The sequence below is a fragment of the Lepidothrix coronata genome, unplaced genomic scaffold (genome assembly GCF_001604755.1).
Source record: "Lepidothrix coronata isolate B3197 unplaced genomic scaffold, Lepidothrix_coronata-1.0 Scaffold16, whole genome shotgun sequence".
NCBI classification, from domain to species: Eukaryota; Metazoa; Chordata; class Aves; order Passeriformes; family Pipridae; genus Lepidothrix; species Lepidothrix coronata.
The window spans coordinates 8,389,135-8,416,492 of record NW_016690196.1 but is presented as its reverse complement, the minus strand read 5'-3'; the positions used below and the strand labels follow the sequence as shown (position 1 = coordinate 8,416,492).

Genomic DNA, 27,358 nt, shown 5'->3' with positions numbered 1-27,358 from the left:
AACCATCTGTGGCAAAGAGGCTGTATCTTAAAATGCACAGGGAAGATTGTAGAACAGTTCCATGGAATTAAGTAGTGAGAAAGTTAATCAATAAATGGCCAGTTTTGATCATAAAGACAAGTCATGGGTTTTTTCTTGTGCAGCTGTCCCTATGGAGAAAAATGGAATAATAATTATCAGTTCAGCTCAAAGTTAATATTTATACAGCAAGTTGACAGGGTGACTGTTCAAATATTTAACACTGGCTTGTTTTTGTTACAGGAGTTGCAAAGCCCAGGAAGAGGACGCTTTCTACTGGAACATGCTGCCCCCTTCTCTCCTTTTTTGACAGACAGCTTTGGGCGTCAGCACAATTACTTGCGAATTTCTTTGACCGAGAAATGCAACCTCAGGTGTAAGTGTCTGCTGGGTTCTGTGAACAAACCTCTTATACTCATTATGCAAAGGCCAAGACTTGAGTTAGGGTGTTATTGCTGTGTTGGCCTTGTGCTGTTTTTTGTCTTCACAAAGTAATAGAAAAGGACAGATAGACTAATTTGGACCTGAGCTGCTGGTGGGATGAGGAACCAGGAGCAAGCCTAGGGATCTTCCAGTGACAAGTGGAAGTGACAGGTCTTTTGTCAGACTTGGTGTGGTTGGGATAATGATCCTTGTTTGCTATACCTCAAGTGTGTAGTAAGCAGGCTATACCTCAAGTGTGTAGTAAGCAGGAGAGCTCATACTTAGGCATTCCCACAACTGCATCTGCAAAGTTTGTGGCAATGACCCAGTGCTTGCCAGTTGAATTTAGTGTCTGTTTTTGAATGCAGGTTAGATAGAAATAAGATTAGCTTTTCCTTCAAAGTGGATCCATTGTAGTTTTGAGACACATAAATGAGTCTTGGGTTTTCTTCTGAGGGAAACCAGGAAAGTGTTAGGAGATTGCTTGTAAAGTTTTGCAAAATTGGTGTCATTTGACATCCATTAAAGACAGCTGCACTTGGTGCATTTTGCCCATCAATATTAGATTAATTGTTGCTGGTTATTTTTTTCCTCTGTGTATTTCTGTAATCTTTGTTTCAGGTCAGTACTGTATGCCCGAGGAAGGTGTTAAGCTGACTCCTAAATCAGAGCTACTAACTGCTCAGGAGATAATCACCCTAGCCAGACTGTTTGTGAAAGAAGGTGTAGAGAAGATCCGCCTGACAGGTGGAGAGCCACTCATCCGTCCCGATGTGGTTGATATTGTGGGTGAGTTCCAAATCAATACAGTATGTTTCAGAGTGACTTCGTGCATATTGATCCAAGAATTACACTTACAGCTATCTACTAACACAGTCCAGCAACTTGAAGAACAACTATTTAATGATGGTGCTTTTTCCCAACAATACAAGATAGTTCCTTTGAGAAAACTTCCAGTTCTGCTTTGCTGCTTGAATGGAATTTCTCTCTCTTTTTATTGCAACCACTGAACTTAGCGTTGTCTTCATATTCAACATCTATCAGACTAGTTTGCAATAATGCAGCCTTAGGGTGAAAAATCAAAAATTGATGTGACCAGGTCCTCACTAGGGAGGAACAATTGAGATGTTCTTACAAACAAAAGAAGCTGTCCTTTTGATTTTGAGGTGGGTTGTTATTTGTGGGTTTGTTTTGTTACCTTGATAACAGATGTCACTTGTGTGTGTAATAAGGAATGGTGGAAATGCCTATGTTTTTACAGCTATTGATGAAGACTATTACTTCAATGGAAAGTAAATTACTGGGTAATTTTTAAAAGTCTATCTCCTTTGACTGGTATTGTGTTGACTGACCGTGCCTGGTTTTTTTCTTGAGCCAGGTGCTTTTTTGCTCTTTTCAGAGTCTCCTATGTTAAGAAAATTGGAATAGCTTCATATGGTGTCAATGTATTAGATTAAGGCTATGTAGGTGGCTGCACTTTGGTGTATTGTAGACAACTGAACTAGTCTGTTTCTGCAGGTATACTCTTATAAGTACTGAAGAGAGGGTTAAAATGGAAGATGAAGGTCTTGAAAGAAGAGAAATTGCCTAGCAATACAGTGAGTTTTGATGCACAAAACAGTTGGTCTCTGCCTCCGCTCTTTTTTGTTCAGGATTTGGAACACCATTATGGTCTTTTCTAAAGGAAGCAGCAAAGCAGTGTAGTATGTAAAACTGACCTGTTTATAGCTGGAAAAGGTATGGCTGGAGTAAGCTGGCTTGGATCTTCTTGAACCTTGATTGTGAGGGGTCATGGAGTTGCACTAACTTAATATTTTTACAACTCTGGAATATCATTGTCTAGGACATTTTGCCCACACATGATAGGTTATATTTTATATAGCATTGAGAGCTATGTTCCTTTTGAGAGACGTGTTTCTTTCAAGAAGTCATTCCCCATTTCTAATGATAATAGGTATAATTATTTGCTCCTATAAAGGGAGCCAGATTTATAAAATAGGTTGCAATTTAAAATATAATACAGCTTTACAGTTCAGCATATAGTATTGGCATGAAAATTAGTTGAAATCAACAATGTTATCAGTTCAGTGTAGAACTTTCTTTCCTGGTGTATGCATCTTTTTTATTTATCAGTGTTAGCTAGTGACTTTTTATACTCAACACAGCTACTCTGATGTTGATGATCTAAGTGGAGTAGTCAGGTCACTGCAAAATAATTATTGCATTGCTGCAATTCTGAAGTATTGGAATTGGAAGGATAGAAATCTTTTTGTTTTGTTTTGTTTTACTCCAAAGATAGAATTCTCAAAGGTTTATTTCTGTGCCCAAAAGAGAAAGATGGATCTTTTTGAACCAATGAGTTTTCGTTATTCTGCCTCTGTTACAGTTCTCAGCTGAACTTTGACGGATTCATAGTGATCACTTAAATGGAGTACAAAAGTTTTGGGGTGAAGGTAATGTATGTTGAGATGATTGTCCCATTGCCTTAGTTCATTCTGTCATGGGTTTGTATGAGCCTGGCTGGTTTTTTTTAAGACTTATTGAAAGTTGGCAAATTAAATCTATAAACACTTTCTGACTTCTCAGCCTTTGGTGTTACTTTATGGTGCCCAAGTTTGGGATCCAGATAAAAGTCCCAAAACTAAATAGATCAATGTAACAAGTATGGGAAAAGTCATTGAAGGAAAAAACAGCCCAAAAATGTCTTCTGCAGAATTTGAGTAGAGCACCTTTATTGAAGCCATCTTAGCACATGGTACTGCTTTGGTCTGGGATAGAGTTAATCTTGTTTTCTAGGTGGTTTATAGAAGCTGTCTACAATATCTCAGGTGCTGAATGGGGTTGAGATTTAAGTTAGGTTTGTTTTCAGCAAACCTTTCTCTCAACTATAAATGGTCTGTGAAATATCAGTAAAGCTCAAAAATATTAATGCTGGATTACTATTACTAAATTTTTCAAATACTCAAATTCAAGGTTTTTTTGTTGTTCCAATGAACAAATGTGATTTGAAGCTATTGTAGGAGACCAAATCTTCGTTCGCGAAGCCTAGCCATGAGGAGACCAAGGTATTCAGCAACCTACTACAGTTCTTAAGTTATTTAAAATCTTTTAATACATGCACATATATCAACTATGAGTCCACAACTAACACTTGCTGAAAGCTAAATTATGTCCTGGGGACTGCTGAAAACATATGTTTGAGACTTTCCTGATTGTGGAATGTAGAATCCATCTCCTTTGGGATACTCAAAAGTATAAATAAGCACTGGATATAAACTGTGTGATAGCTGTTTATTATTAATAGTCTGAGATGTACACATCTCCACTGAAAAAAATAATTTTCCACGGGGTGGAGGAGGGTTGACTGGATGACTTCTTATAGCAACATACATATTTCAAGAGTGAAGTGGTATAGGGTAGACTTTCTAGTTCATGTATTGAGATACACATACCTTTTTGAGACTCAATCAGAGGTGCAATTAAGGAGGAGGAGAGTATGTAAAAAACTTGTCTATTTAAGAAGATACTCCTGATCCTAAATGGAGAAGTAAATGTAAAAGGGTTTATTTTATGGCTTGAGCTTGACATACAATCTTGTATTTTCATGCTATGGAATTATAGCAACTGTTCTCTTTCCTTTTCTACTTCTTAGTTTATATCAGTTGCTTTTGCTTGTGGTGATTGGTGCTAAAGCACTGACCAAAGGTCAGCAAACAGATTTAATACAGATACAAGAAGAATTACAAAGTTATGAAGTCTCTTTAATCCCTATTGAATTTAGGGGTCAACAAGCCAAGAAACCAAGACACTGTGAGCAATACACTTGGTAAAGTGTACTAACTGGTCCTTTTTAACTTGTTGGTGTTAGCATTAAGCTGTCATCTCTAATTTCTCACAGTTGGCTTCTGTCCAATTTGTTACTACAGGTGGTTCCATGTGTATTTCCAGTGCCTCATCCTGTATCTTGTCTGATGAGGAGAAAGATGTGTGAATAACAGCTGGTGCTACTGTCTTTAATTTTTCCATTTAGGCTGCAGCATGATGTTTTGCATTTTACATTTCTAGCAATGAAGCCTGTATGGTACCAACTCTTTTTTTCTCTGTTGTTCTGAGGTTGAGCACTCTGTGCATTCTGAGACTATAAACAAAAGTAGTGATGTTCCTGCGCTATCCTTTGGCTGCAGTATGTATACTATGCTCTCACAAAGACTAGGCTACTAGGGGTAGCTAGTAGCTAATCTGTGGCAAAATTAGGCCAGCAGCACTTATCCTCTAGGAAGCGGTTATTTTTGGTCATTTGGGAGGATTTTGAGAGGTGAATGCCAGAAAAAAAGTATTTCTTGGTAAAGATTGCTCTTTTCCTTATAACCTCAGTTTGCAAATGTCTTTATGGAGCTCTTAATCATGTTGCAAAATGCTGCTGCTGCTGTAAGCTTCAGCATTTTTGCTTTGACCTGGCTTGTCCCATTCCAGAACTCTGGGCCCAGCTTAGAGTGAATATTTTGAGAATAGCTGGGAAATGAGATAAAGCAGAAGTAAAGCCCTTATCAACATGAATAAATAGAATCGAAATAGTGAGGGAAGAAGGAACTATGAAATATTTGTGCTGTAATTACAGCTGCCTCAATAGTAAGGATTCTTCAAATATTTATTAAATAATTGGGGTGGAGGCTCTGAGAGGGGAAGGGAGGAAAAAGTACTTTGCTGTGGCTCTGCTTCTGCAAGTTGTTTTTCCTATTTGTTATTGTACAGATAACTGGAGGTTTGAAAGCCTGCCCTCTGGAGATCTGGTGTGCTGAGGATTTCTGCATTTGGCTTATGAGAAGGCAGCTATTTTCTAAATTTTAGCCTCATGATATTAACTGTTTCTTATGCTGTTTTCTTTTGTTAGCTATTTTTTAGTATCTTGCGTAAGTGCCCTCCAGTTGGCTGGGGTAATGGAAATATTTCAGCTGTCAAGTGCAAGTGTTTTGTCCCTTGGATGTTGTTGCCTTGGATGCTCTGTAATAGTCTAATACGTTGACCTTTTTCTGTTTCGTTAGGGCTACATGTGGTATTTATTTCAGAAGTTTAAAGTCACTAATGCTGGCAGCTATCCCTAGGTTAGAACTGGGTTTTGGTACAGCATTGTAGAATAAATGTTGCTAAAGAAACACAGCAACTTCAGGTGTCAGGTGCGAAAGGGTTGGCTTGCTGCTTATTATCATTGCAGAACATAAAATTGATTTTGCAAAGCTAGACGAGAAAAAGAAGGTACATAAAATCAAAGGCCTTACTTCAAAAATAAAGTAACTATTTAAGAAATGGAGAACAAAATTAGTGTGCATTTTGATAAAACAGGACTTCATCACCCGTTTCACATGCAATAAACTGCTCTCATACATTTTGAAATGGATTTGTGTGAAAATGGTTGTCTTCAACCAATATGGCTGGAAGGAGGCTGAAACACCGAAGTGTCCACGTTTTCCTCACACCTTCAGTGATACTTTTTTATTTCACAAATCTTTCAGGGTTTTGGTGTAACTTACAGTTGAATTACTTCTTTTAAAGTGCTCATTTTACTTTTTATTTCCTAGGTCAACTGTACAAGCTAGAAGGGCTGAAAACCATTGCTGTCACAACCAATGGGATCAACTTAACCAGACTTCTGCCACGACTGAAGGAGGCAGGACTGAATGCCATTAACATTAGCCTGGATACTTTGGTCCCAGCTAAATTTGAGTTCATTGTCCGAAGGAAAGGTACAAACTTATCCTCTAAGGCAACTGTGTTAATACCTGCAAGAATGTTCTGAGTTGTCTGGTGTATCTTTCACACTCAGTTACATCAGGAGGGGAGTGAATTGCTATCCTTCTGGGGCTAGGAAAAGCAGTCTGTAGTAGCTTACTCAATAGTGACTCTTTTCCTTCTTTCTATAATGCTTAGGGAGGTAGAGCCCCTTCAGTTGGAGCTGGTGAAGTAGATGTTCAACTCACCAGAGTCAGTGAGACTGTGACTACAACTGCCAATAGTAGCTGGCACTGTGACTGGTTAGTCATAGATCTCAAGAGGACTCTCCAAATCTTGTGTTGGTCTTGTGTGCTGCCCTTCTTTCATACTGTTCACAAAACCAGATGTTCTTCCTATAGCAGCCGGGGACTAAGATGCCACAAGAACTGAACTTCTTGTCACGAATAGTGGCCTGTTCTGGAAGTTATATTTGGGTGTGCTAACAGTGGTCTCACTTGTGGTTAGTTATGTTCCCTATCTCCGCTATTTTTTAATAGGGATAAACATAAACCATGCCTGAGGTAATCTGAGGAGGGCTGCTAGCTTTGTAACTTCTCTCCAACTGAGCAAGGAATTCCACATGAAGTTTCAAAAATGCTTGGATTTGCCCAGTCTTACAGATTCTTGCTTAAATGAATCCTAAAGCTCATCATGGAGTTCAGCTTCATGGTTGGGCTTTCTTCCAAACTAAAACTGGTAGGATCTTCTGTCATTCTCTTTCAGTCCCGTAATGTAACTTTGGCGGTCTGTGAACTAATTCAGACAAAACCTCTAAGTAACCACCAGATGGTGCAACAGCCTAAGATAGATGTAGGGATGTAGAAAACCTGGAATGCTGTGAGAAGTAAAGTCAGCATTTGAATCACTGCTATCAAATCGAAGTTCTGCTGGCAGATGCAGAAAGGCTCTCTCTAGGAGCACTACTTCAGGTTTCTATATCATGATGCAGAAATCTGTTCCTGTCATAAATCTGACTGGAGCATTACCCTTCCAGCATAAGCTGTTGCATTAATCTGGTTGTTTCAAGGCAGAATTGGCTCCCAGAGTGGTATCTGGGAGTATCTAATCACAAGCAGGTGTTGACTATGCTCTTTCCTTCTGCTCTCTGTATTTGAGTATTACCTAGTTTGTGACATTCATTAGAAACAAGCCCTTCTTTTGCTACTGAAGGGGCAAACCTGAGCCTCCAGCTCCTGAATTATAAGGCCACAGCTCTTCATATCTGATTGGAAGCTGTTAGGAATGTGCTGGTTATAAAGTAAACTGAAAGTTATTAGGGGATGTGGGTAATTTTTATTTGTATAAATGTTCTCTTCCCCTCTTTTTCCTTTAAATAAAAAAGGATCTTTAACAACAAAGAGAGAAATTGTTCAACTGAACAGCATAGAGAATGAACAGGGAGGTTTCTATTACTCAATACTTTTAAAGAGGAGAATAAAGTCTCCAAATCATACTTTTTTTTGGAAGTGGAGATCAGGTAAAAATAGTAACACTGAGTAATGGATTTTTTTTCTTTTCTTTTGTTAGGGTTAAGGGCTGAAATGATGTAAAAATACTTTTTTATTGTTTGGTTTGTTGTAGGTTTTTTTGTTTTGCCTTTTTTTTGTTGTTGTTGGTTTTGTTTTTGTTTTTATTGAGGGTTTTTATTTAATAGGGGATTTCCAAGTATGGAATGAGCAGAGAATAAAGTGCCTGTCCTACTGTGCTACCCTGTCTCCTGTGGCAGTTCCAGAGCCAACAAGATATAGCTCTGTTAAGGTGAGAGGATTCCTGGTCTTGGACTCCTACAGGCTGGTAACTTCTCTGGAAAGTAAAGGTGTCATCTGATTATGGAGCTTATCGGGAGCTCAAGAAAATTGGAATCAATTTTTCCGCTCCACTGGAAAGTCATTCTAGGCTTTTAAGAAAACATTGAAAATATGTATCTTTGGTGCAAGTGCCCTGCATTACATCTGCTCTTACTTCCAAACAGTTGGGATAGAGGAAATGACTGAGATCACCAGAGATTCTACTGATGTCTGAAAGCCTGCTAGAGGACCATAATGTTTCTATTTCTTCCCATCTACCACATTCTAAGGAATAAACAAATGAAAAGTGCTTGCTTCCAGGTAGCCAGTCTAACATGTTTCATAGACCGTGCCTTCTTTTTTTGTTCAGTACAAGGAAAATGAGATCATATTGTACTGTAATTGTATCCTTAAACATTGGCCTGAAGTCTTTCTTGTTTTAAGGATTAAATGGTGGGAGGTGTTGTTCCACATAGGATTGTTCTGGATGGGTCTAAGGTTCTCTGTCCTTCAAAGTTGGCTAAAGTTTTGATTTCAGAAGAAATCTAATATGACAAAAATATTTAAATGTTTCACTGGGCAGAAGAGGAGAAAGGTTGTCATTTTGAAATATCGAACAAAAACTTAGCAAACTTCTGCAACTTGACAATGTTTCCCAACACAATTACATCTAGTATTCATTTCTGCTCTAATATTTTGAAATGTTTTGATTTTATTCTTCTTGTTGTTCTATTACCACACAAAGACTTTGATTCAGAAGGGATGTTTCAATAAGCATGGCAATACAAGCGAACTAACAGCTTTTTATAGAGAAAAAACAGAAAGCATTAACATGAAAATATGAAATGCAACAACAGATTTTTAATTTTTTACTGTAACAAGTTTTTGTTTTAAATAATCACCTTGCCCCAAAAATATTTTAATGGAAATAAGTTCATAGTTGTTGTTATTCAGAACAGCTGAATTTTTTGTTTGCTTGTAGAGATTTTTGAGAGTTTTTCTAAACCACACTCATGTGCTAGCATGGCAGGAGGTAAGAGGCAGACCTGGAAAGGTCACTGAGTTAGATGCATTACAAGATGTAATCCTGTTCAATACCTCTGCAGTGAGCTGAGCCCAAGCATGAGAGGTTTCAAACATGTGGAGTTTTTGATCTGTTGCTTGCCAGTGGTTGCTTCTGGCCTTTTAATTATGTTCAGTTTCACCTTTCTGCAATGCTGAGGTTACATGTAAGATTTTCTGAGCAGTTGCAGAGACTTTTGATCCCATTCATGGCTCTGGATTGTGCTTACAGCAGTGTATCATTATGTCTGTTGCCACATTCTGCCTGCAAACTTGCTTAATTGGAATGAGATCTACCACAGGTGCCGCAAACTTTCTGGGCACATGCACAAGTAGGTGATGATTGAGAAAGGTGACAAGTCGTAACTTCAAACAGTTGCTTGCAAGACTTACTTCACTGTCTTCTCTGTGCTCTTCACCTCTTGTTTTGCAGCCAGGACTAGCATTAGGACTGGCTTATAAAACAATTATATCTTCTGCTTTCCTGTGCCCACGCTTTATAATGTCTTTACCAGCCAGAGAGCAGTTAAGTGAAATATTTGTCTCTCTCCTTTTTTTTTCCCCTGACTTTAAACTCATCCAATATTAAGTATGCACAGAATACTGTTGGTTTATTGATTATTTCTGCTAAATACCTACAGACTAAGGAAGGTATGATCTCTTCACTAGAGAGTCTGAGTCTCCAGTAGATAATAGACAGGGAAAGGTGAGTGATGGACCTATGCAGAAAAACATATGACTAGGAACAGCACAGGGGTGGTCAACACAAACTTCTGGAACATTTTGCCCTTTTACTAGCATGTGTGAAGTATTTTGCTATTGAAGACTGCAGCTTAGTCTCATGCAGTGTCTGGTCTCTCACACCTGAGTTTCATGTGCAGAATGGGAACGGAACTTAGTTTAGAACCTGGCAGGGTAGAAGAGACATTCATGAACACGGTGCTGACAGCTGAGCACACCCACTGTGCACTCAGAACTCGGTAGTTTGCTGTCTTGTTCTTGCTACTATTCACCTTTGTTCTCCACCACTTAGTGAGTGTGTCAGGGAAGGAATAATATGTCAAGTCTAAAATGATATCTTTGTGAAAGGTCTTAACTTTACACAAAGTTGACAGAAGGGGTGGTTTGAATGAGATAATTAAGAGGCTCTCCTAAAGGACTTTGGAATTTCAAAACTGCATTGTTGCTTTATTTTTCTTCCAACTTTAAGAGGTAAATGTAGGGGCAAAGATACTTCCCCTGAGTCAAATATATTTTTTGTGTCTGAGAGGAGCTGAAAGGTGTAGGCCACCAAACGGTAGGATGAAGCTGGGCACTTCATTCCTTGATGTCACTGTAGTTTTCGACCTCTTTCATTTGTTTTTGAGGATCAGAGGCCAACTGAATTTCTTTCCTAAATGCTCTAATCCCTGCCATGTTTTGCTCACTAATTTCCCATTTTTAGTCATAAAATTATGATCCTGTAAAGTGCTGCCTGTGATCTTCAGACTAATGGATAATCAATAGCTTTGGGAAGCCAATTACATCTGTAACCAGGGTTGAACAGGGAATCAAGGGGCTTTTGTTTGTTCCTAAACCCACTCTACTCCATATACACTTTATAAAAATCCTTTTAAAATTCACTTAGCAATATTGCTAACTGATTCAGAACAGTGAGATTCTGCCATTGCAGCAAAGACACAAGCCATTACTATAAAATAAACATTAATTTATTATTCTTTCTTCATTGCATCTGGAGGTAGTTCATAAATTCTTTCCACTTCCTTTAAGAAGAACGTAACAGAAGGAAAGTTGAGGGGGAAAGCTGGGGAAGTGGAGAATGTATTATGCTAATAATACATGGATATCCAAAGATGCAAAAAACCCATACAAATATTCTTGATTACTCAAATACCAGTTAAATACTGATCTCAGTGACGTGAGCGCAGTAACAGTGGTAGTCTTTGGGAGTTGTGAGGGTGGGGTGTATATATAACTGAAGTCTATTTATTTGCAGCTCTTCCTACTTGCAGCCCTGTCTACTGAATCAGATTGGTTTTATGTGTCATCTCTTTGTCTTCTACTTAATAAACTCCTTTTGCATTCTGGTTTTAAACAAGGAAAATTATTTTTCATTCTTTTTGTATTTTAGGCTTTCACAAGGTAATGGAAGGAATCCACAAAGCCACTGAACTTGGCTATCGCCCTGTTAAGGTAAAGCCAGAATTTATTTTCGCTCAAACTGTTATGTTTTACCATACATACAGTTCACCTGATGAGGAATTTATTATATTCCACCCCATGAATAATTTCTTGTAAAACTGAAGAAAAAATTTAGTACGCTGAAGATCACACCAAGAAGTAACAAGGGAAACTCATTTCCTCGTGCAGCTGAGGGTACAGGTTCATACTACCTCAGCCTATTGATTGCCTTGCAGCAGGCTACAGGATGGTTCTGCTCTGTATTTGCCTCCTCCTACCCTCTCTATTGAATTGACACTGAGCCAGCTGTGAACCCGGCCAGGGGAGTTAACAGGCAGGAATTACCCTGCAAAAAGAGATTTTCTCCTGGTTTATCTCCTTTAGCTTCTTACAGCAGACTATTATGAGTGCCCATGTGAGAGCAAGGGAAATTGAGTCCTCCTTTGAGGGTGCAGGTAGACCAATTTCACTGTAACATGAAATCCCACCCTAAGTCAGCTATTTGCAGTTCTGCAGCTGGGGGTCCCTTCTGTTTCCTGAGTGCTTTGGAAATTCTGTTATGTGTAAGTGGTTTAGGTATAGAGCTGTGAAAAACATTTAAAATTAAACTTGGTTTTAGGCTTTTCTGAAAGCACTTAAGTACTGTGATGCAGGGTGTTTGGACATGCAAGGCTGCCTTGCTAACAGAAGTGTTAGCAACTCCACAGCTATCTGTTGTTCTTCAGATAAAACAGAGGACCTGAGGCTCCAATGTAAATATTGTTTATGAGGAATGTGTGAAAAACTCAGTGTTAACCTCATTTTTGGAGGAAGAGCTAGTCATCCTGCAGCCTATAGCTCTAGCGTATGCCGTGAACGCTTCCCAGTTCAGGGAATTTGCCTATGATCTGCCATAGAGAGTGTTATAGAAGGTAACTTGCTGTTTCTTTTATGGAAGCCATACAGTGTAGGACTGGGGAGTGGTGTTGTCCTTTTAAACAGTAAAAGCTGCCATACCTTAGGTAGGTAAGACAATGCTTGTGTTACCTAGCTTTTTTGTTAGTTTTCCATTTAGCAAGGCAACTTTAACAACTTTAATTAGGTTGAAGCAAAAACTTAGATTAGTTAGGCAGAAATTATCATCCATGTCATTACAATCCTGCCAATTTCTCTCATAATTTTTATTTAAAAAAAAATAAAATTATTTTTATCTATGTTGCCTTCCGCAAGGACTGTTAAACCTTGTGTAAGTGGGAAGTACTCTGCTCACTAATTTCAGGTGTCTGCTTTACCTGCAGGTAAACTGTGTGGTGATGCGAGGCTTGAATGAGGATGAACTGCTGGACTTTGTAGATTTTACAAAGGACCTGCCCATTGATGTGCGGTTCATAGAATACATGCCCTTTGATGGTAAGTACTCCTGCTTTGAGATTCTTCATGGTGTGGAGTGTGCCTTAGGCAGAGGTGAATCTCATTGGTGGTTATTCGCCCCATGGACTTGTCTCTGGAAGTTTTGTGAAGCTCTTTTGGTGAATTAGAAATTGCCAGAAGTTTTATTTTTTGCAGCTTATCTTCTTCCCTGAGCTGGAGAACAATTAGTAGCAGAATTAGTTTGGGCTGGCACTCCTACAGGGAAAAATGAGGTTTGTGGAGAATGTGAAGGTGGTTCTCTGCTAATTAAAAAAATAAAAGCCACAGTCTGAAGTTACACTGATTTTGTTAATTCTAGGCAATAAATGGAACTTTAAGAAGATGGTGAGCTACAAAGAAATGCTTGATACAATTAAACAGCGATGGCCTGAATTGGAGAGATTACCCTGTGAAACTTCCAGCACAGCCAAGGTGGGGTTGGACAAAGAACATGTGAAACGTGCCCCCATTCTTTCCCTGCCCCAGATCCCCAAATTCTGCCAAGTTCAACATTGATCTGGGGTTTTAGTCAGACTGCCTGCATGTGGTTTGACACTCAATAAATGCTAGTAATAGTTTTTACCTTTACAAATACAATGTATTTCCTAGATGCCTTGGTCAGATATAAAGAGTTGGCAGGCCTATATCCTGTATTTACACCTTTTGAAACTTTTGTCTGTCTATGACTGCACATTAACATGGCTCATGAAACAGCTGTTCAGTGAAATAACTAATGCTTTAGAGTGTATAGTGTCACATGGATGATTTCTAGCTCATGGCTGCTGCCTGAGTGTTATGCTGCCTACTGGCATCACCTGTTAGTTGATAACTACAAGTGCAAACATTTAACAAGTTTGGAAATTTCCAGGAACGGGGCAGAATAGACTGGAACCCCTGATGAAATTGGTTTTTTTTGTTTCTTTCATATGACTTTAGAACTAAAGAAAATCTGTGTTAAAAATGTCTTCCAGTCTTTGGACAAGTGGAGCTTTAAAAATTAAGAGTCTATGTTTGATTCTTCTTTTTTTCTCCTCTCGATTTCTTTAGAGTTATAAGGTGCCACATTTCCAGGGACAAATCAGCTTTATCACCTCCATGTCAGAGCACTTCTGTGGATCCTGCAATCGGCTGAGGATAACAGCAGATGGGAACCTAAAAGTTGGTAGTGAAACAGGACTCTCTTTGCTTTCATGCAGTGAAAATAGTGTTGAAATGCATCCCATAAAAGTAGCTGGGATGTAAAGACACATAATTATTACCAGCTAATTCCTGTTTATTTATCCTGTATATATTCTTGTTCCATCTTGTCAAGCTGTTAGGGAGATGTTACATCACTTTTTTTTGGTTTCTCTGTTTTGCTACCATAGTTAACTTCAGTTGTAAAACATGGTTGCAAGACTAGTAAATATAAACATTTATTCTAATCTTTGATTCAAAATCATCTTAAACATGTGACAAGCAGATGATTTCTCATTAAAAAAGGATCCAAGCAGCTGTGAGGGCTTGGCTTTTGCGTTCCACAAGGATCATGTCTTGTTTCCCAAACATCTTGCAACTCTTCTCCTTCAAGAGCAGCCTGTACATTTGCTCAATGATTCTAGAAAGGGGAGGATAACCATTTCCTGCCACGTTGAAACTGGCAGTTTCTGGGGGAAAATTAAAGTTTTCAATTAAAAATTGGCACTTATGTATTGTCACCTGATATTGACAACAGCTGTGCTGCTGCTGAATGTCAGCTGACCGAGGCAGCCTGAAGGCCCAATGAGCTTAGATTGCATAAACATCCCAGGCGGTCTGTGTGTGCACATGAGGAGAGATAAAGAAAACAATCTCCATAAATGTTCCCTTCAATAGGGTACGCCTCTTCAAAGCTCTTGACTCTGAGGTTAGTACAAAATACTTGTAAAAGTAATTTATTTTATTCTTTCTCATTTCTTGGCTTCTGTTTCCTTGGGTTGGCTGCAGGTGTGCCTTTTTGGGAATTCAGAAGTGTCCTTGAGGGATCACCTACGGTCTGGTGCCTCAGAGGAAGAGTTGGTTCAAATCATTGGAGCAGCAGTGGGCAGAAAAAAGAAACAGCATGCTGGTATGTTTGTTGTAACTGAGAAATAACAACAGTGACTAGGGAAAAAAATGTCCTGGTACTCATAACCATCCATGTGAGTTAGAATCCAGACTGTCTGAAAGATTTTGACTTTTGTCCTCAAAATAATGCTCATGATGACAACAGCAAAGTGTAAAGCTAAGCAGTTGTACTGGATCACTTTATTTCTTAAAATTAGTTTGCAGTAAAAGAAGTGCTAAAGCTAAATAGAGCTGTTGATCCAAGTATGCAGAAGTTTGTAGGCACTCATGTAGTACTCTGCAGAAGGTACACAAGGTCCATGATGATGCAGTCACATTCTCAGGCCATATTAGTCTTCTCTGAATTTATATTAATATAAACAGTCACATCTTGAACCTAACTGTATTTTTGTAATCTGGCTGCAGCTGGGAATGCTGACCTCTTGTACATGAACTGGCTTTATCATCATGGATTAATCCCCTTTACACTAAAAACATGCTTTGGCCCTTTTGTTTTCTTGCACATTCTGACAGATTAATAACAGTTGTTTTTCCCCTTTTTTCATAATGTGTAAAACAAATTTAAAGGTAGCCTTTAAATCTGAGCGTCAATTAACTTGAAAAGTACATTGGTCTGATAAAATAGTGCCTTGTAAACACAAGGGAAGGGGTGGAGGGCTTGGTTCCTTTAGTTTTAGACCATTTATTTATGAAAGCAGGGGTTGGGTGGGGAAGAGTGTACTAACGGCATTTTGCCATCAGCAGCATTTACCTGACACTGTCTTCTTCCAGTTTTTGTTAGTCTTAGTATTGTCTCTGGGACCTTCTGTGACTGAACTTCTTTGAACTGGAACACTTATTAGCAACTTCTCTATTGAACTAGTACAGTCAAATACTATTGTTGAGAAACAAGATAGTCTCAAGTTCTTTGAATTCTATAGTAGGTAGACTGTAGTTCACATTATGGAAAACTTTCTGGGAAAGGGTTCTATGGTGTGATAGACCCATAGCAGCTGGATGCCTGGAGACTCTGGCAACTATGGTTTTAAATAATACCAGACTAGATTCCCCTCTTCCAGTTCCCTTAGTCTTTATTGAGCTTTGTTTTTCCTAGCATGCAGGTTGCACTGTGAAGAATAGAAAACTAAATATGTAAACCAGATGCATGACTTAACAACTAAAAAGCCAGGATTTTTATGTGTTCCTTATTTTATTTCTAGGCATGTTTAACATTTCCCAGATGAAAAACCGGCCAATGATCCTGATTGGTGGGTGACAAATCAGTACGTAAAAAACATAAAATGATTTTGTTCGGTTTCTGTCTTTGGGAAAGCAGAATAGATTAGGCTTCTAAGTCTATCTTGTGTTTCATTCTGGCTTAGGTTTAGGCAAAGAAATGGGCTTCTTAAAAGGCAGTTGTGGTTAACATGCTGAAGTGAGAGAGAAGGAAAGGTTTAATGTCGCTACCAAACCTTATCCAGTCTTCTAATTGACAGCACTGGTTTTGTTTTCTCAAATTATGAAAGTTCATTACATTTTCCAAAGGGATAATTAGCTTTCCTACTTTATTTCCTATCAGCTTCCTTTGTACTTCATAAGAATAGTAAAGTAACTTATAAGACAGTTTGGGGTGAATTTTGACCATATTGCCACATAGATATAAAGGATGCAGGATGGACTTTTATCACTCAATAAAGAAATTCAACTTTGCTTATAATATATAGAGCCAGCAACCTGACAGAAATGCAAGTGTTCCCACCTCATTACTTCATTACTTCAGAATCTGAACTGTGGGGCTTTGTTCTTTTGAAATTACCTCTTACTACTGCAAAGTCTCAAAATATAACTGTGAAACCCCTGTGGACCAAGAGCTTTTCTGCTCCTTCTTTTATCTCTTGAAGATGTTTGCTAACTCTCCCTTCTGCCTGAAGCTCTGTTTATGAGTGATGTAGCACTGCTGAGGTTCTCTTAGTGATTTTTTTATAACTCCTTCAGTGTGATTTTACCTCCTCTATGCCTATGTTTTCCTGTTTGGTAAGATAGCTGTCTTCCCAAAGACCTTAAGAAATGGTTACAGGAGTTAGCATTGTGAGATTAATTGCAAGATGTTCTGTTGTTCCTTATCAGTAAGGGACAAAAAAACCAAAAGCAACAAGGGTGGAAGAGATGAACATTATGTTTCAAATCCAAACTCTCATCCTCCCACTGATGTTTAGGAGTAGGTTAACTGCTGGGCAGCTTAAAATACAAGTTTTAAAAAAGTACCCTTGGGTACTTTTCTTCACTGGGAATATATTTCACTTGGTGCCCCCCTTAAAAGGGCCGTCATTTTCCATGGTGAGTGGTAGAAGATTGTCTCTGAGTTGGCTTTTGCTCTTTTGATTTGGCCACTGCTGCATTGTGTTCCAGGAAAATGGGAAGGAGAACGCTTTGTTTCAAGTGTTAGCTGCATTAGGAGAAAAATTCTGGTTTTCTTAAGATGAAAAATACTATATTATACTTTTGACAGCTGTGTCCTACATAATTTTTCAAGATGCCTTTAGAAGGATTCCCACACTCCAAAGTTAGCATTCATAGCAATGTTTGGATGTCTACAGATCAGATCCATCCCATTTCCTTCTGAAAAGTGCTTTAACATTGTCTGACATGCACTGAAAGAGGCAGCCTGTCCAGGTCTTTCTCCCTTAGCTGTTCCATATCCCTTTGAGACTGACTGCTGGCAGTCACCGCATCAATGAAGAGACTGGAGATGAGTGGAGAGTATCCCACTGTGACACATGGGAAATAATTAGGAGATTTCCTAATTGTGTTTTGAATTACTTACAAACTTCAAATAATACTGGCGTGCAAGCAGTCAGTGGGGGAGTGTGTGCATGGAATTAATTTAATGAAATTTAGTGAATGCTGTGGAAATCTCTAATTGGTTTTGCTAGGCCCAGTAAGCCAAACCTGGCATCTTCCCTGCACTGCTGTTGTCTGATCCTTTGCTATATGGTTTGTATCCTATTTCCCTTAACCAAAATATTCCTTTTGGCAGGTTGTTCTCCTCATGGGTTTGCTTCAGTTATGGGAATTTTCTCATTAATTTAAGTACCTCCTGCCTTCTTTTCTACCCCTGGGATTGTGCTAGTTGGAAGCTAACACAACTGAACTTCAGGTGCAGTAATAGAATATAAGGAGATGGGATTTGTCAGATGGTTTTGGTATAATGTTACACAGAAAACCATTATCTATGTTTTTATAGGTATGTGAGCAGTTTGGGTGAAAATAGACATGACTAGGTACAACTTCAAGAAGTGTAGGTTGTTAGAAAAAGTGAAGATGCTTTGCATGTATTACTGCCTACTGTCTGTTTACTTATCACTCTACTTGAGCAAACAGTGCTTCTCTTCCCTGCTTCAACCCATGTGTACTTACCCTGTGGAAGGAAGTCCTTGTCTGCCTTTGCAGTTCAGCTTCTTCTGATGACACGATGCCTTGCCGGCGGTTTAGCTTCAGCTTTAATCAGGGAATCTAGAAGTACTCTTCATTCAGAATTTTTAAGGGAATATTAAGGTTAGGTCCCACTATGAAGAGAAAGAGAAAGAAAGGAGCAATAAGCAAAATTTTCTGTGCTTTTCTAAAGCAGAGCAATGTTACACTCAGTCCATTTATGTCTATTTAATCCCATTACTCTGAAGGTAAATACATTACCTCAAAACTCACAGAAATCTTAATTTTAGTGGATAAGCCATCAGCTGTAGAACAAAAAGGACCTTTGTCTAAACTAAAATTATTGCAGTGATTAAAAAAAATAAATGAATGGCTGATTTAACCTTCAGGAATGGGTACTTTGAATGTTTGGAGGGTACTCTGGATGAAAAAGGTCCTAAGTACATTAGTCTTGTTTTGGCAGAGGCTAAAAGGAGATTCGTTGGTTTGTTCTTAAAAAAGGAGGGGGACAGGGGGCACAACCAGAACCTTATCCATGCTATGTCTGGCATGTGGACAATCCAAGGCAATACCTGTAGGTCTGGGCAGCAGAGGTAGCTCAGCAATGTGCAGAGGGGTCAGGAAGCTATTTTGATGCACCTGTGGATAGGCAGAAAAGGGAGTCCCCAAATACCAGAGCTACCAAAGGAGGTTATTGAACAAAATTCCTAATTCCATGTTTCTCAGAACAGAGAGAGCAGGAGCTTCAGAAAAAGAGAAACATGCTTATCAATGAGGCTGTTAAACTGGAGCTTAGCCACTTACCTCTATACTGCTTTCTTTACTTACAGAACATTTTATTCACTTTTATGTGAAAAAGACTCCTTCTGTCTTCACACTTGGCATTTAGCCCAATGCAAATGCCAAAACCAAGGGATTAAATGGTGAAAAGGGGCAGGAGGGCCTACTCCCTCTCTGCCAGCTAGGAGCTCTGCCAGCTCGACTTGGAACGTACTTCTGAGTAGATTTAAAATCTGTCTGTCAATGAGGGGAGTATGGTTTTCCCAGTGCTTAAACTTCAGCTGTCATTAACATGTTAAGAACTGGCAGTAATGAGAGTTTCCCATCACCCTCTGAGCTTGTAGACAGTGCAGTTGCAGATGCAGTGCTTCTGGTCCCTGCTGTCCTCAAGTGCTGGCATGACCCTTCCCTGCAGAAGGAGATGAAAGGCGGAAGTGCAGCCGCCTGTGCGGGGAGGGAGGTGTTTGGAAAGGCAGAGTTGAGAAGCTGAATGTAAGAATTTCCTATTAATGCTGCCAGGCTTTCGAAAGAACTCTGGTGCTATGATGATCTCAAATGATGCTGTGACTCACTTTTCTTCAGAAGTGATGTTGCTATAAGGTTTCTGGGCTGTTGTTTCTCAAACGGTGTTAATACTTTTCGAAAGTAAATTGTTTCTTCTTGTCAGGGACCTTGAAATGAGTGGTTTGAGTCCTGAGGAATGTAGTAGCAAACCAGGAAAGGCAGGAACTAAGTGATGAGAGAGAAGAGAAAGAACTCAAGGAAAAAAGTAGATGTTTGCAGGCTTATTGAGGTTTTTGCATCACAGGAAGTCCCAAGCACTGCTCTTACAGGGTTCTCACCTGCTACAGACAGCTTAACTTTCCAGTTAGTAAGATATATTCTCATGTTACTTTTTGGTGTTTTTCCCCAGAGCCTGCATTGATGTCATTCCCACTATGCCAAGATGCCCTACAGAATCCCTCAAATTCAAAACAGCGGGGCCACACATTTAGCCATTGGCTGACTTTGAGAGCAAGTTTACCCAGACAAAAGGGGAAAACATTAATGAAAAATAAGCTTACAGGACAACTTTTCCTGCCAAGATTTCACCCAGAGCAACAGTGGCACATAACAGGAATTCTACAAACCCAGCTCAGAGGCTACTGTGTCTTCCAGAAGGACCCAAGCTCCACATTTGATACAAAGTGCCTTGACACTTCTCTTGTTGGCCAAGTTTCTGTGGACTGTCAGTCCAAAGAGGCAAGTTCAGGATCGGAATTCTATACCATGGATTTGGGATCTTGCACCAAGGTACCTCATGCCTCTGACAACTTGACTCACACTGATGAGGAAGGACGGGCCACAATGGTTGATGTTGGAGGGAAGCCAGATTCAAGAAGAAGTGCTGTTGCTGGTGCTGTGGTCCTGCTGGGTGAGAAGGCATTTGGGATGGTGAGGCAAAACCAGGTGAAGAAAGGGGATGTGCTGGCAGTAGCCCAGATTGCAGGGATTCAGGGAGCCAAGCTGACCAGCCAGTTGATCCCGTTGTGTCACAACATCCCGCTCTACCATGTTGAGGTGTCTCTGAGTCTGGATGAGGCTAGATATGCAGTGGTGATTCGCAGCTCCTGTCAGACCTGGGGGAGGACAGGTGTGGAGATGGAAGCTCTGACAGCTGCCAGCCTGACTGCCCTGACGGTGTATGACATGTGCAAAGCAGTTACTCATGACATTGTCATCGAAGATGTGAAGTTGCTTAGTAAGACAGGTGGGCAGAGGGGAGACTTCTCAAGGGTCTAGGTAATATTCAGATACCTCCAGCCCTCCAAATGACCACTGCTCATGTTCAGCCTCTTACAGAACTACTTTTTCTCATCTGGTGGGATTGGAGACATCAGCAGGTGTACAGTACAGCAACCCCATGACTCCAGCATTGCCTTACTCTGTCAGCTTACTGCTGGGTGACCAGTGAAGCCACTTATCCCTGTTAAAAACCATATGTGTTTTCTAGAGGACAAATTTCTCTGCTCTGCCAATACCTCCATTTCAGTGTCCTCACAATGAGCTTGAGGAAAGATGCGTGGTTATACCACAGAGGTTTTTGGTTTGAGTTTTGGTGGATTTTTTTCCTTTGTGCTGTGAAATACTGACACCTGCTGTAATCACACCATGCAACTGTGAGCTCTGGAAATGAAGCTAGTGCTGAAAGTGCTGTTATTTGGCAACTATTTTTAAGACAAGGATTAAGATTTCAGAATTCTGTCTATCTGCCTGTTCTCCTAACCTCCTTGGTTGAATTTAGAAGGTGGCAGTGAGAAGAACATAGCTGAGGAACCTCACCATACAGCAGAGATTATAACCATGGAACAGTCAGGGTCAGGTGGCAGCTCCCATCCCTTTGCATTGCTACTGCCTTCCTTCACAGAATCAAAAGATCTCAGAATGGCTAAGACTGGAAGGGGCCACACTGGGTCATCTGATCCAACCTCCCTACTCAGGCAGGGTCATCCTAGAGCACATTGCACAGGACTGCATCCAGAACGCAGTATCTTCAGCAAGGAAGCCTCTACAACCTCTCTGGGCAATCTGTTCCAGTGCACGGTCACCTGCATAGTAGTTCTTCTTCATAGTCAGGTGGAACTTCCTGTTCATCAGCTTCTCTCTGTTGCCACTTATTCTACTGTTCAGCATCACCAAGAACAGCCTGGCTTCATCTGCTTGGCACTCCCCCCGTTCCAATACTTATAGACATTGATGAGATCCTCTCTGTCACCTATGGCAGCTGCCCAGTTCTCTGCAAAACATGATGCAGAAACAGGAATTCTAGGCTTGAAAGAATTATTTTGCTGATCTGAAAGACATGTTTTACAACGTTAGAAGCATGTTCTGGCATTTTGTCCTTAGCACTGGAATACATTGATGCCCTGCATTTGCATGCTTAAGGGCTTAATTGTGCTGTGCACAGAAGTAGGTATCAGCTCTCCCTGACTTTAGAAAGAGATGTTACACCAAACCCTAGAAGACTCCAAATTTTTTAATTCTACAATGCAGTTCCTAGTAACCAGCAACCTGCATAGTCCTGACAGATAAAACAAAGTTAATACTAGTAGCCACTTGAAAGAGTAAGGTAATTGCTTTTGCCTTGGCCGGAGTGTTTTCCTGCATGTTTCTCTGATTTGCTTTCGTGAAGTCTTCTGGCCTTGGAGCACTTGAGTGTCTCCATAAATAGAGCAGTGGCCACTGTCACGTAACATTAAATAGTTTTGATAATTGACTGTCTTAGATAAGAAATTACTCAACATTCTTGTTAATACTGACAGATCCTTTTCAGATGTTAATTTAAATGCTTTAAACAGGGTGTTACTAGTTTACTACTGCTTATGGGTTATGTGAAGTTGCATATGATTCAGGGTGCTTCCTCTCCATATGCACAGAGTTGAAGACAGCTCTAATAAGGTCAAAGACTCTACAAAAAAAAGGGCATCTTAAGCTTTGCAAGTAGCTGCTTCTCATGAAATAAGGTTAAATTACTGTGAGCATTATTAAAGCACATACCACACTGCCAACACCCATCGTGCTCACTTAAAGTAAGCACAGGTCTAAGATGAGGAGGCAATAGGTTTTACTACAGATCTTGTACACGAGCTATCACAAAAGGCATTTTTTTCCATTGCAGGTGAATGAATTTGATTCTTCATTCACTGTCACTGGGAGATAAGGCACATACAGTGACAGACATAGCAGCTATAGCTGAAAGGGAAAGGAGTCTGGAAAACTTGATGCCAAAATTCCATGAACATTTGTACACCTACATTCAGTGTTACAGTCCTGACTCCCTTGATATCACTGTGCTTCTCAGGAGCGTACCTAGCACTGCCGTACTGAGCAACAACAATTTCTCCCTGATCCTGCAAATACAAGAGACTGTGTTCATCTGTGAAATCACTGTGCCCATAGCACAAAAGTCTCCTTAGCTCAGCATGGAAACAAATTGCCAGGAAAAGGAAGCACATGTGTAACCTGTTAACTTATTTACACAAGCACTTACCTGCACTCAGCATACACAAAGCACCCAAACTTTCACCCAGTCTCTAGATAATTTTGAAAGTGAAAAGGAAACTAGATGTACTCAGTAGTAATAAACTGATGCTTTAGGCACATGATTCTCTAGCTGATGCTAAGTTTGCTGTCATGCTGTAAACCTCACACAAAGGACTCAGGACCATACAAGGGACTACTGAAGCACACACATGACCACCAAGCACATCTTGCTACTTACGCACATTTCACTACTTTGTTGGTTTGAGAGTGGCTGGAAGTGTAGGGCAAACTGACTTTGGTGCCATTTTATGCTCATGTTACATTATCAAGTCTTTAAACTATGCACATTTATAGGTAATGAACCAAGCATGAGTCAACAGAACATTTTGTGAGAGAAATGAGTTGAGAGCGCTGTATGTTTCAGTGGTCCTGGGTGGGCCATGGTGTAATATATGTTGATGAACTGACTACTTTTTGGAGGCTTGCTTTTTTTTGTCCACTGTATTTTTAATAAATACTAGTTGTAATGGAGTATGTTTTGCATTACTTTGAATACCCTTTTTATTCAGTCAAAGGAATATCTATGTTTTAACCCATGAGCTTTTATGAACAGTTACCTTGGGACAAGCACCAAGACAGACTTACAAGTTGCAATAATTAGTCAGCAATTAGCAAGGGACTGCTCACAATAACTTATTACTATAAAAAAATCTGCGTTTTTTGTTGCTGTTGAGTGAAACTCATCACAATCTGGCTGTTCCTAAACTGTGTAATCTTGTGGGTTTAGCATCATAATTTATCACCTCTTGTCATTATCCCAGCTTCTGCCACAAGCCTGTTACACTGAGTCAGTGACTGTGTGTAACAGCACCGCTTTTTGTTGCAGAGGAACATAAGGAGCTGATGCCTCCAGAGTTCTTCCTCTTAGTCTGAGTGACTGCACACTGAAACCAAGGTCTGGGGAAGTGCCTGTGTAAAAGGCTGTTCCTCCTGTATCATGAATAAATTTTAAGGGAAATTCCCCTTCTGAACCATCTGAGCTTTCTGAAAAGCTGTCATGTCTCCTGCTACCAAGAAGGAGTGTTCCTACCTGAGGAAGACCAGTCCATTGAGCTGTTCACAGTAACCACCCCCAGGGCTCTTCAAGAAGGCAGAGATGGCAGCTGTACTTCCAAAGGGTCTCTTTTTCCAGGTACAGCCGTGGCACTCCGGGACCTGGGTTAGTAGTGGACTTGGCAGTATTAGGTTAATGGTTGGATTCGATGATCTTAGAGGTCCTTTTCAACCTAAGTGACTCTATGATTCCAAATGCTGCCAATCTTGAAATGAGAGTGCAAAGCTTTACATGGTTTTTCTAGGAGCTGCTTCCTAATTTGGAACCAGGTTTTTGAAGACTTAACCAGAAGGAACACAGTAAAGCACCAAGCCCACCACCTCCTCCTGAAGGGTTCCATAAAAGCACAAGTTGCACTTCTGTGCACATCAAACAAAACTCAAATGCAAATACTGCAGATCGTGGCAACCCTCACAGTGCACGTGCAGTAGAGCTCTTACCTGCTAGAAGCTCTCACTTGCCCCAGTTCATACTCCATTTGTGTGTTATTGTCTCTTCACTGCGAATCCAGCCTGCGTTCTTTGAGGCAGCTTGGCCTATCTTTCCTTCATGCCAACTTCCTGATGCTACTTACCCCACCCTCAGATTGTCCTGTTAAAGACTGGATGCAACAGGGCTGGTCACTAAGAATTCTTTAAGAGGTTAAAGCTATGTCAAAGAGAATAGTGCTTTCAGAAAGTGCTGAGAGAAGAAGAGTGGGGTATGGAGGGAAGACATGACTTGAAATACCTCAGGGAGGGACCTCTTCTGAATGGGAACCACTCAAAACCACATTCTAAAAGCAACAACAGCTGAGCACTAAAAAGGGGGATTAATTTTTTTAGCTACTCTAAGCCACTGGTGACCTGCAGTAATTCCTGTAAATTGCTGACGTTACTCAGCTTTACATGGGATTTGACTGAACAGAATCTGGCCTTTCGGTCTGCCCCTTCCTTGGCGCTTTGCTAGTTCTCAGCTTCTTGCTTTGCTAGCTCTCAGCTCTTCCTTGCTACCTCAGCAGCAGTCAGGCAGGCCTGTAACAGCTGAAAAATGGCTGCTGCATCGTGTGTGCTTTGGCCAAGACAGAACTGCTAATTAGTTAACTGGAAACACAGTTCACTTCCCTCCACTTACCAGAGCCTCACTCCAAGAAAAGCTTAGTGTTTCAGGGAACCTAAAATCAGTTGGAGTCGTCACAGTGGGCTGACCAGGTTTTCAGTTTTTTGGTACTTCAGATTAAAGCTTCAATTTAGGTCTCAAAACCAGTGGATGTGAGGAGCACTACAAAGTCATGACGATTGCAGGCAACCCCCTGGCATGCATGGCATAGTCCCCAGGAAGGCACAGGATGGAGCATCTGAATCCTTTGTCACAGGCTAGGCCTGAGAAGGGCTTTGGATGAACTCAGTGCACCCTGTCATAACAGCAGGGGCACAACAAGGTTAAACAGTACTAGCTGAGACACAAATCCAGCTGTCTCTACCTTTCCCTGTCCCTCCATACTGGCAGTGCCATGTTTAGAAAATTTTCAGTTTAGCATCTCTATTTTTGCACTTATCCTCTTTGCTTCTTTGGGGAGTAAAGGGTACCCAAAATAGTAGCAGTGAAGTGCAGCTGAGTGCAAGTTCATCAGAAGGCATGGGATGGATGCTCTGAGACACTGCTGAGCTTTGCTCAAAGTGGAGCAGCACAACCAACCAGCCATTGCTCAGCTCCATGTGCACAACCCAACTCACATGGCCATGGCCATCAGGCAAGCTGCCTACTGTCCCTGGCTCTCCATCCATCCACGCAACAGTTACTCCATGGAGCAAAGCTTCACAACTCATGATTGGTTTGCTTCCAGAACCCCAGATTAGCAACAGAGACAATTGTTTCATCAATGACTCTGTCAACAGAGAGGGCATAATCTCAAATTCTGGAGAGCCTGCTCAAAATCAGAAACTCTCAGTACTACCAAACTCTTCCTGCCTGAATTTAGTCTTTAAGTGCAACAGAAACACTCTCTTCTATACCCGTGATACTTTCAGGGTGCGCAGCTGAAAGGACGCAAGGCCAGCTAAAGCAGCGTTTGCATTTGCAGTCAAGGGCAGCTTGACTGCAGTGTGACAGGAGGTAGGGGAGGAAGAGGAGGAGACAGCAGGAGGTCTAGGCAACTGTAAAGCTGTGTTAGTATTATGCTTGGAAAACAACACATGCTATCAGATGTATGCCGCTGCATTGGTAATGCCCTGGGCCAGTTACCTGCTGGTGCACGTTGTGGCAAAGCTCTCAACATCAGCAGAGCTGCACATTGTCACACTGGCAGAGACTGGGCCAGCAGCATCTGCTGCTGGGGGCTGGCAGAGAGGGGTTTCAGCTGCACAGTCTGACCTGCTGTTACTGCAGCCTTAATGAACTTAGGTTTCCTTATCAGGGTCATTTTGGCACTGAAGGGTCCCCATGTTCACGGTTCCAGCACGGCTGGAATTGCTGTTGTTTGAGGCAGTGTGTGGAGCTACACCACCCATTCCTCCTTCTCTCCCTCCATCCCCTCTCCAGCTGCCACCCACAGTCTCCACACTTCAGAGAGCTGCCCTTCCCCACCCTGTGCCTGACACTGAATGGAAATGTTTTAGCTCTATGTGGCTCACTTGGCTTCTGCAGATCAACCCCTGGGGCCATCCTCATCCCAGATCCAAGAAATGAGCTGAGGGAAGGGAATAATTTCTGCTGCCCCTGAAGCCTCATCTCTCCTATTGCAGCTGGCAGCTCAAAAGTCTCCATCCTGCCAAGACTGAATCTTAATTGAGATCAGTGGAAAAGACAAGCTGCTGCCAGGGCCGCCCTGATCCTGGGCTTATAGAGAGAACACTGGCAGAGCTCGCCCAGTGAGAGCTCTCACATGAGAAGACCTTCACTAAGGTTTGCAAAAAATAAAATTCCCTCCAGTGCTGTGGTGGTATCAGTGGAAGCAGCAGGCTGAAGGCAAAGAGAGTAGATGGCTTAGCCAGGTAGTTTGCAGAGGAGGAGCAGGCAAAACCACATCACATGGAAAATCCTCCCATCCCTGCAGCCTGCTGGGAAGGGAAGCCACCAGCAAGGCTGAAGGGTAGCTGGAAATCCCCAGGCCCTGCAGTGAATTCAAATACTACAGCCAGCTCTGAACAAACATACAAAACTATCACAGTCTTGCCCAGAAATGCTCTTGCCAAGGGCTATAGGAAAAAGGACAAGGTAAGTTTGCCATCTTAGGAGAGAAAGACTAGAGCAAAACCTCTTCAAGCATCCCATCTGCATGTGGCACCAGGATGCTACATGATGCTTTTTCCAAGCCACAGATGCTGACTTCAAGCCC

The 27,358-nt window shown here is 40.9% G+C and overlaps 1 protein-coding gene across 3 annotated transcripts; it reads left to right on the top strand.

Moving 5' to 3' along the window:
• Positions 1-291: 291 nt before the first annotated feature.
• On the top strand, positions 292-23,459 carry MOCS1 (molybdenum cofactor synthesis 1). Of its 3 annotated transcripts, none has more exons than XM_017806767.1 (9): positions 292-394; positions 1,063-1,230; positions 11,191-11,252; positions 12,518-12,629; positions 12,949-13,061; positions 13,677-13,787; positions 14,595-14,715; positions 15,914-15,961; positions 19,819-23,459. In XM_017806767.1, the coding sequence occupies exons 2-9, from the start codon at positions 1,074-1,076 to the stop codon at positions 20,685-20,687; spliced, it is 1,593 nt and encodes a 530-aa protein (XP_017662256.1). In that variant the 5' UTR covers positions 292-394; positions 1,063-1,073; the 3' UTR covers positions 20,688-23,459. The 3 variants fall into 3 exon arrangements, with proteins under 3 accessions (XP_017662256.1, XP_017662257.1, XP_017662258.1); XM_017806768.1 differs by lacking the exons at positions 292-394; positions 1,063-1,230 and adding exons at positions 2,831-2,894; positions 6,018-6,182; XM_017806769.1 differs by lacking the exons at positions 292-394; positions 1,063-1,230 and adding an exon at positions 7,865-7,968.
• Positions 23,460-27,358: the final 3,899 nt, after the last annotated feature.

Bases quoted from the DNA above. Each gene is read 5' to 3' on its own strand.
- MOCS1 (XM_017806767.1), top strand. From the start codon at position 1,074: ATGCCCGAGGAAGGTGTTAAGCTGACTCCTAAATCAGAGCTACTAACT. The intron at 11,253-12,517 runs GTAAAGCCAGAA...CTTTACCTGCAG, and splicing joins TTGGCTATCGCCCTGTTAAG to GTAAACTGTGTGGTGATGCG. The intron at 14,716-15,913 runs GTATGTTTGTTG...TTTTATTTCTAG, and splicing joins AAAAAAGAAACAGCATGCTG to GCATGTTTAACATTTCCCAG.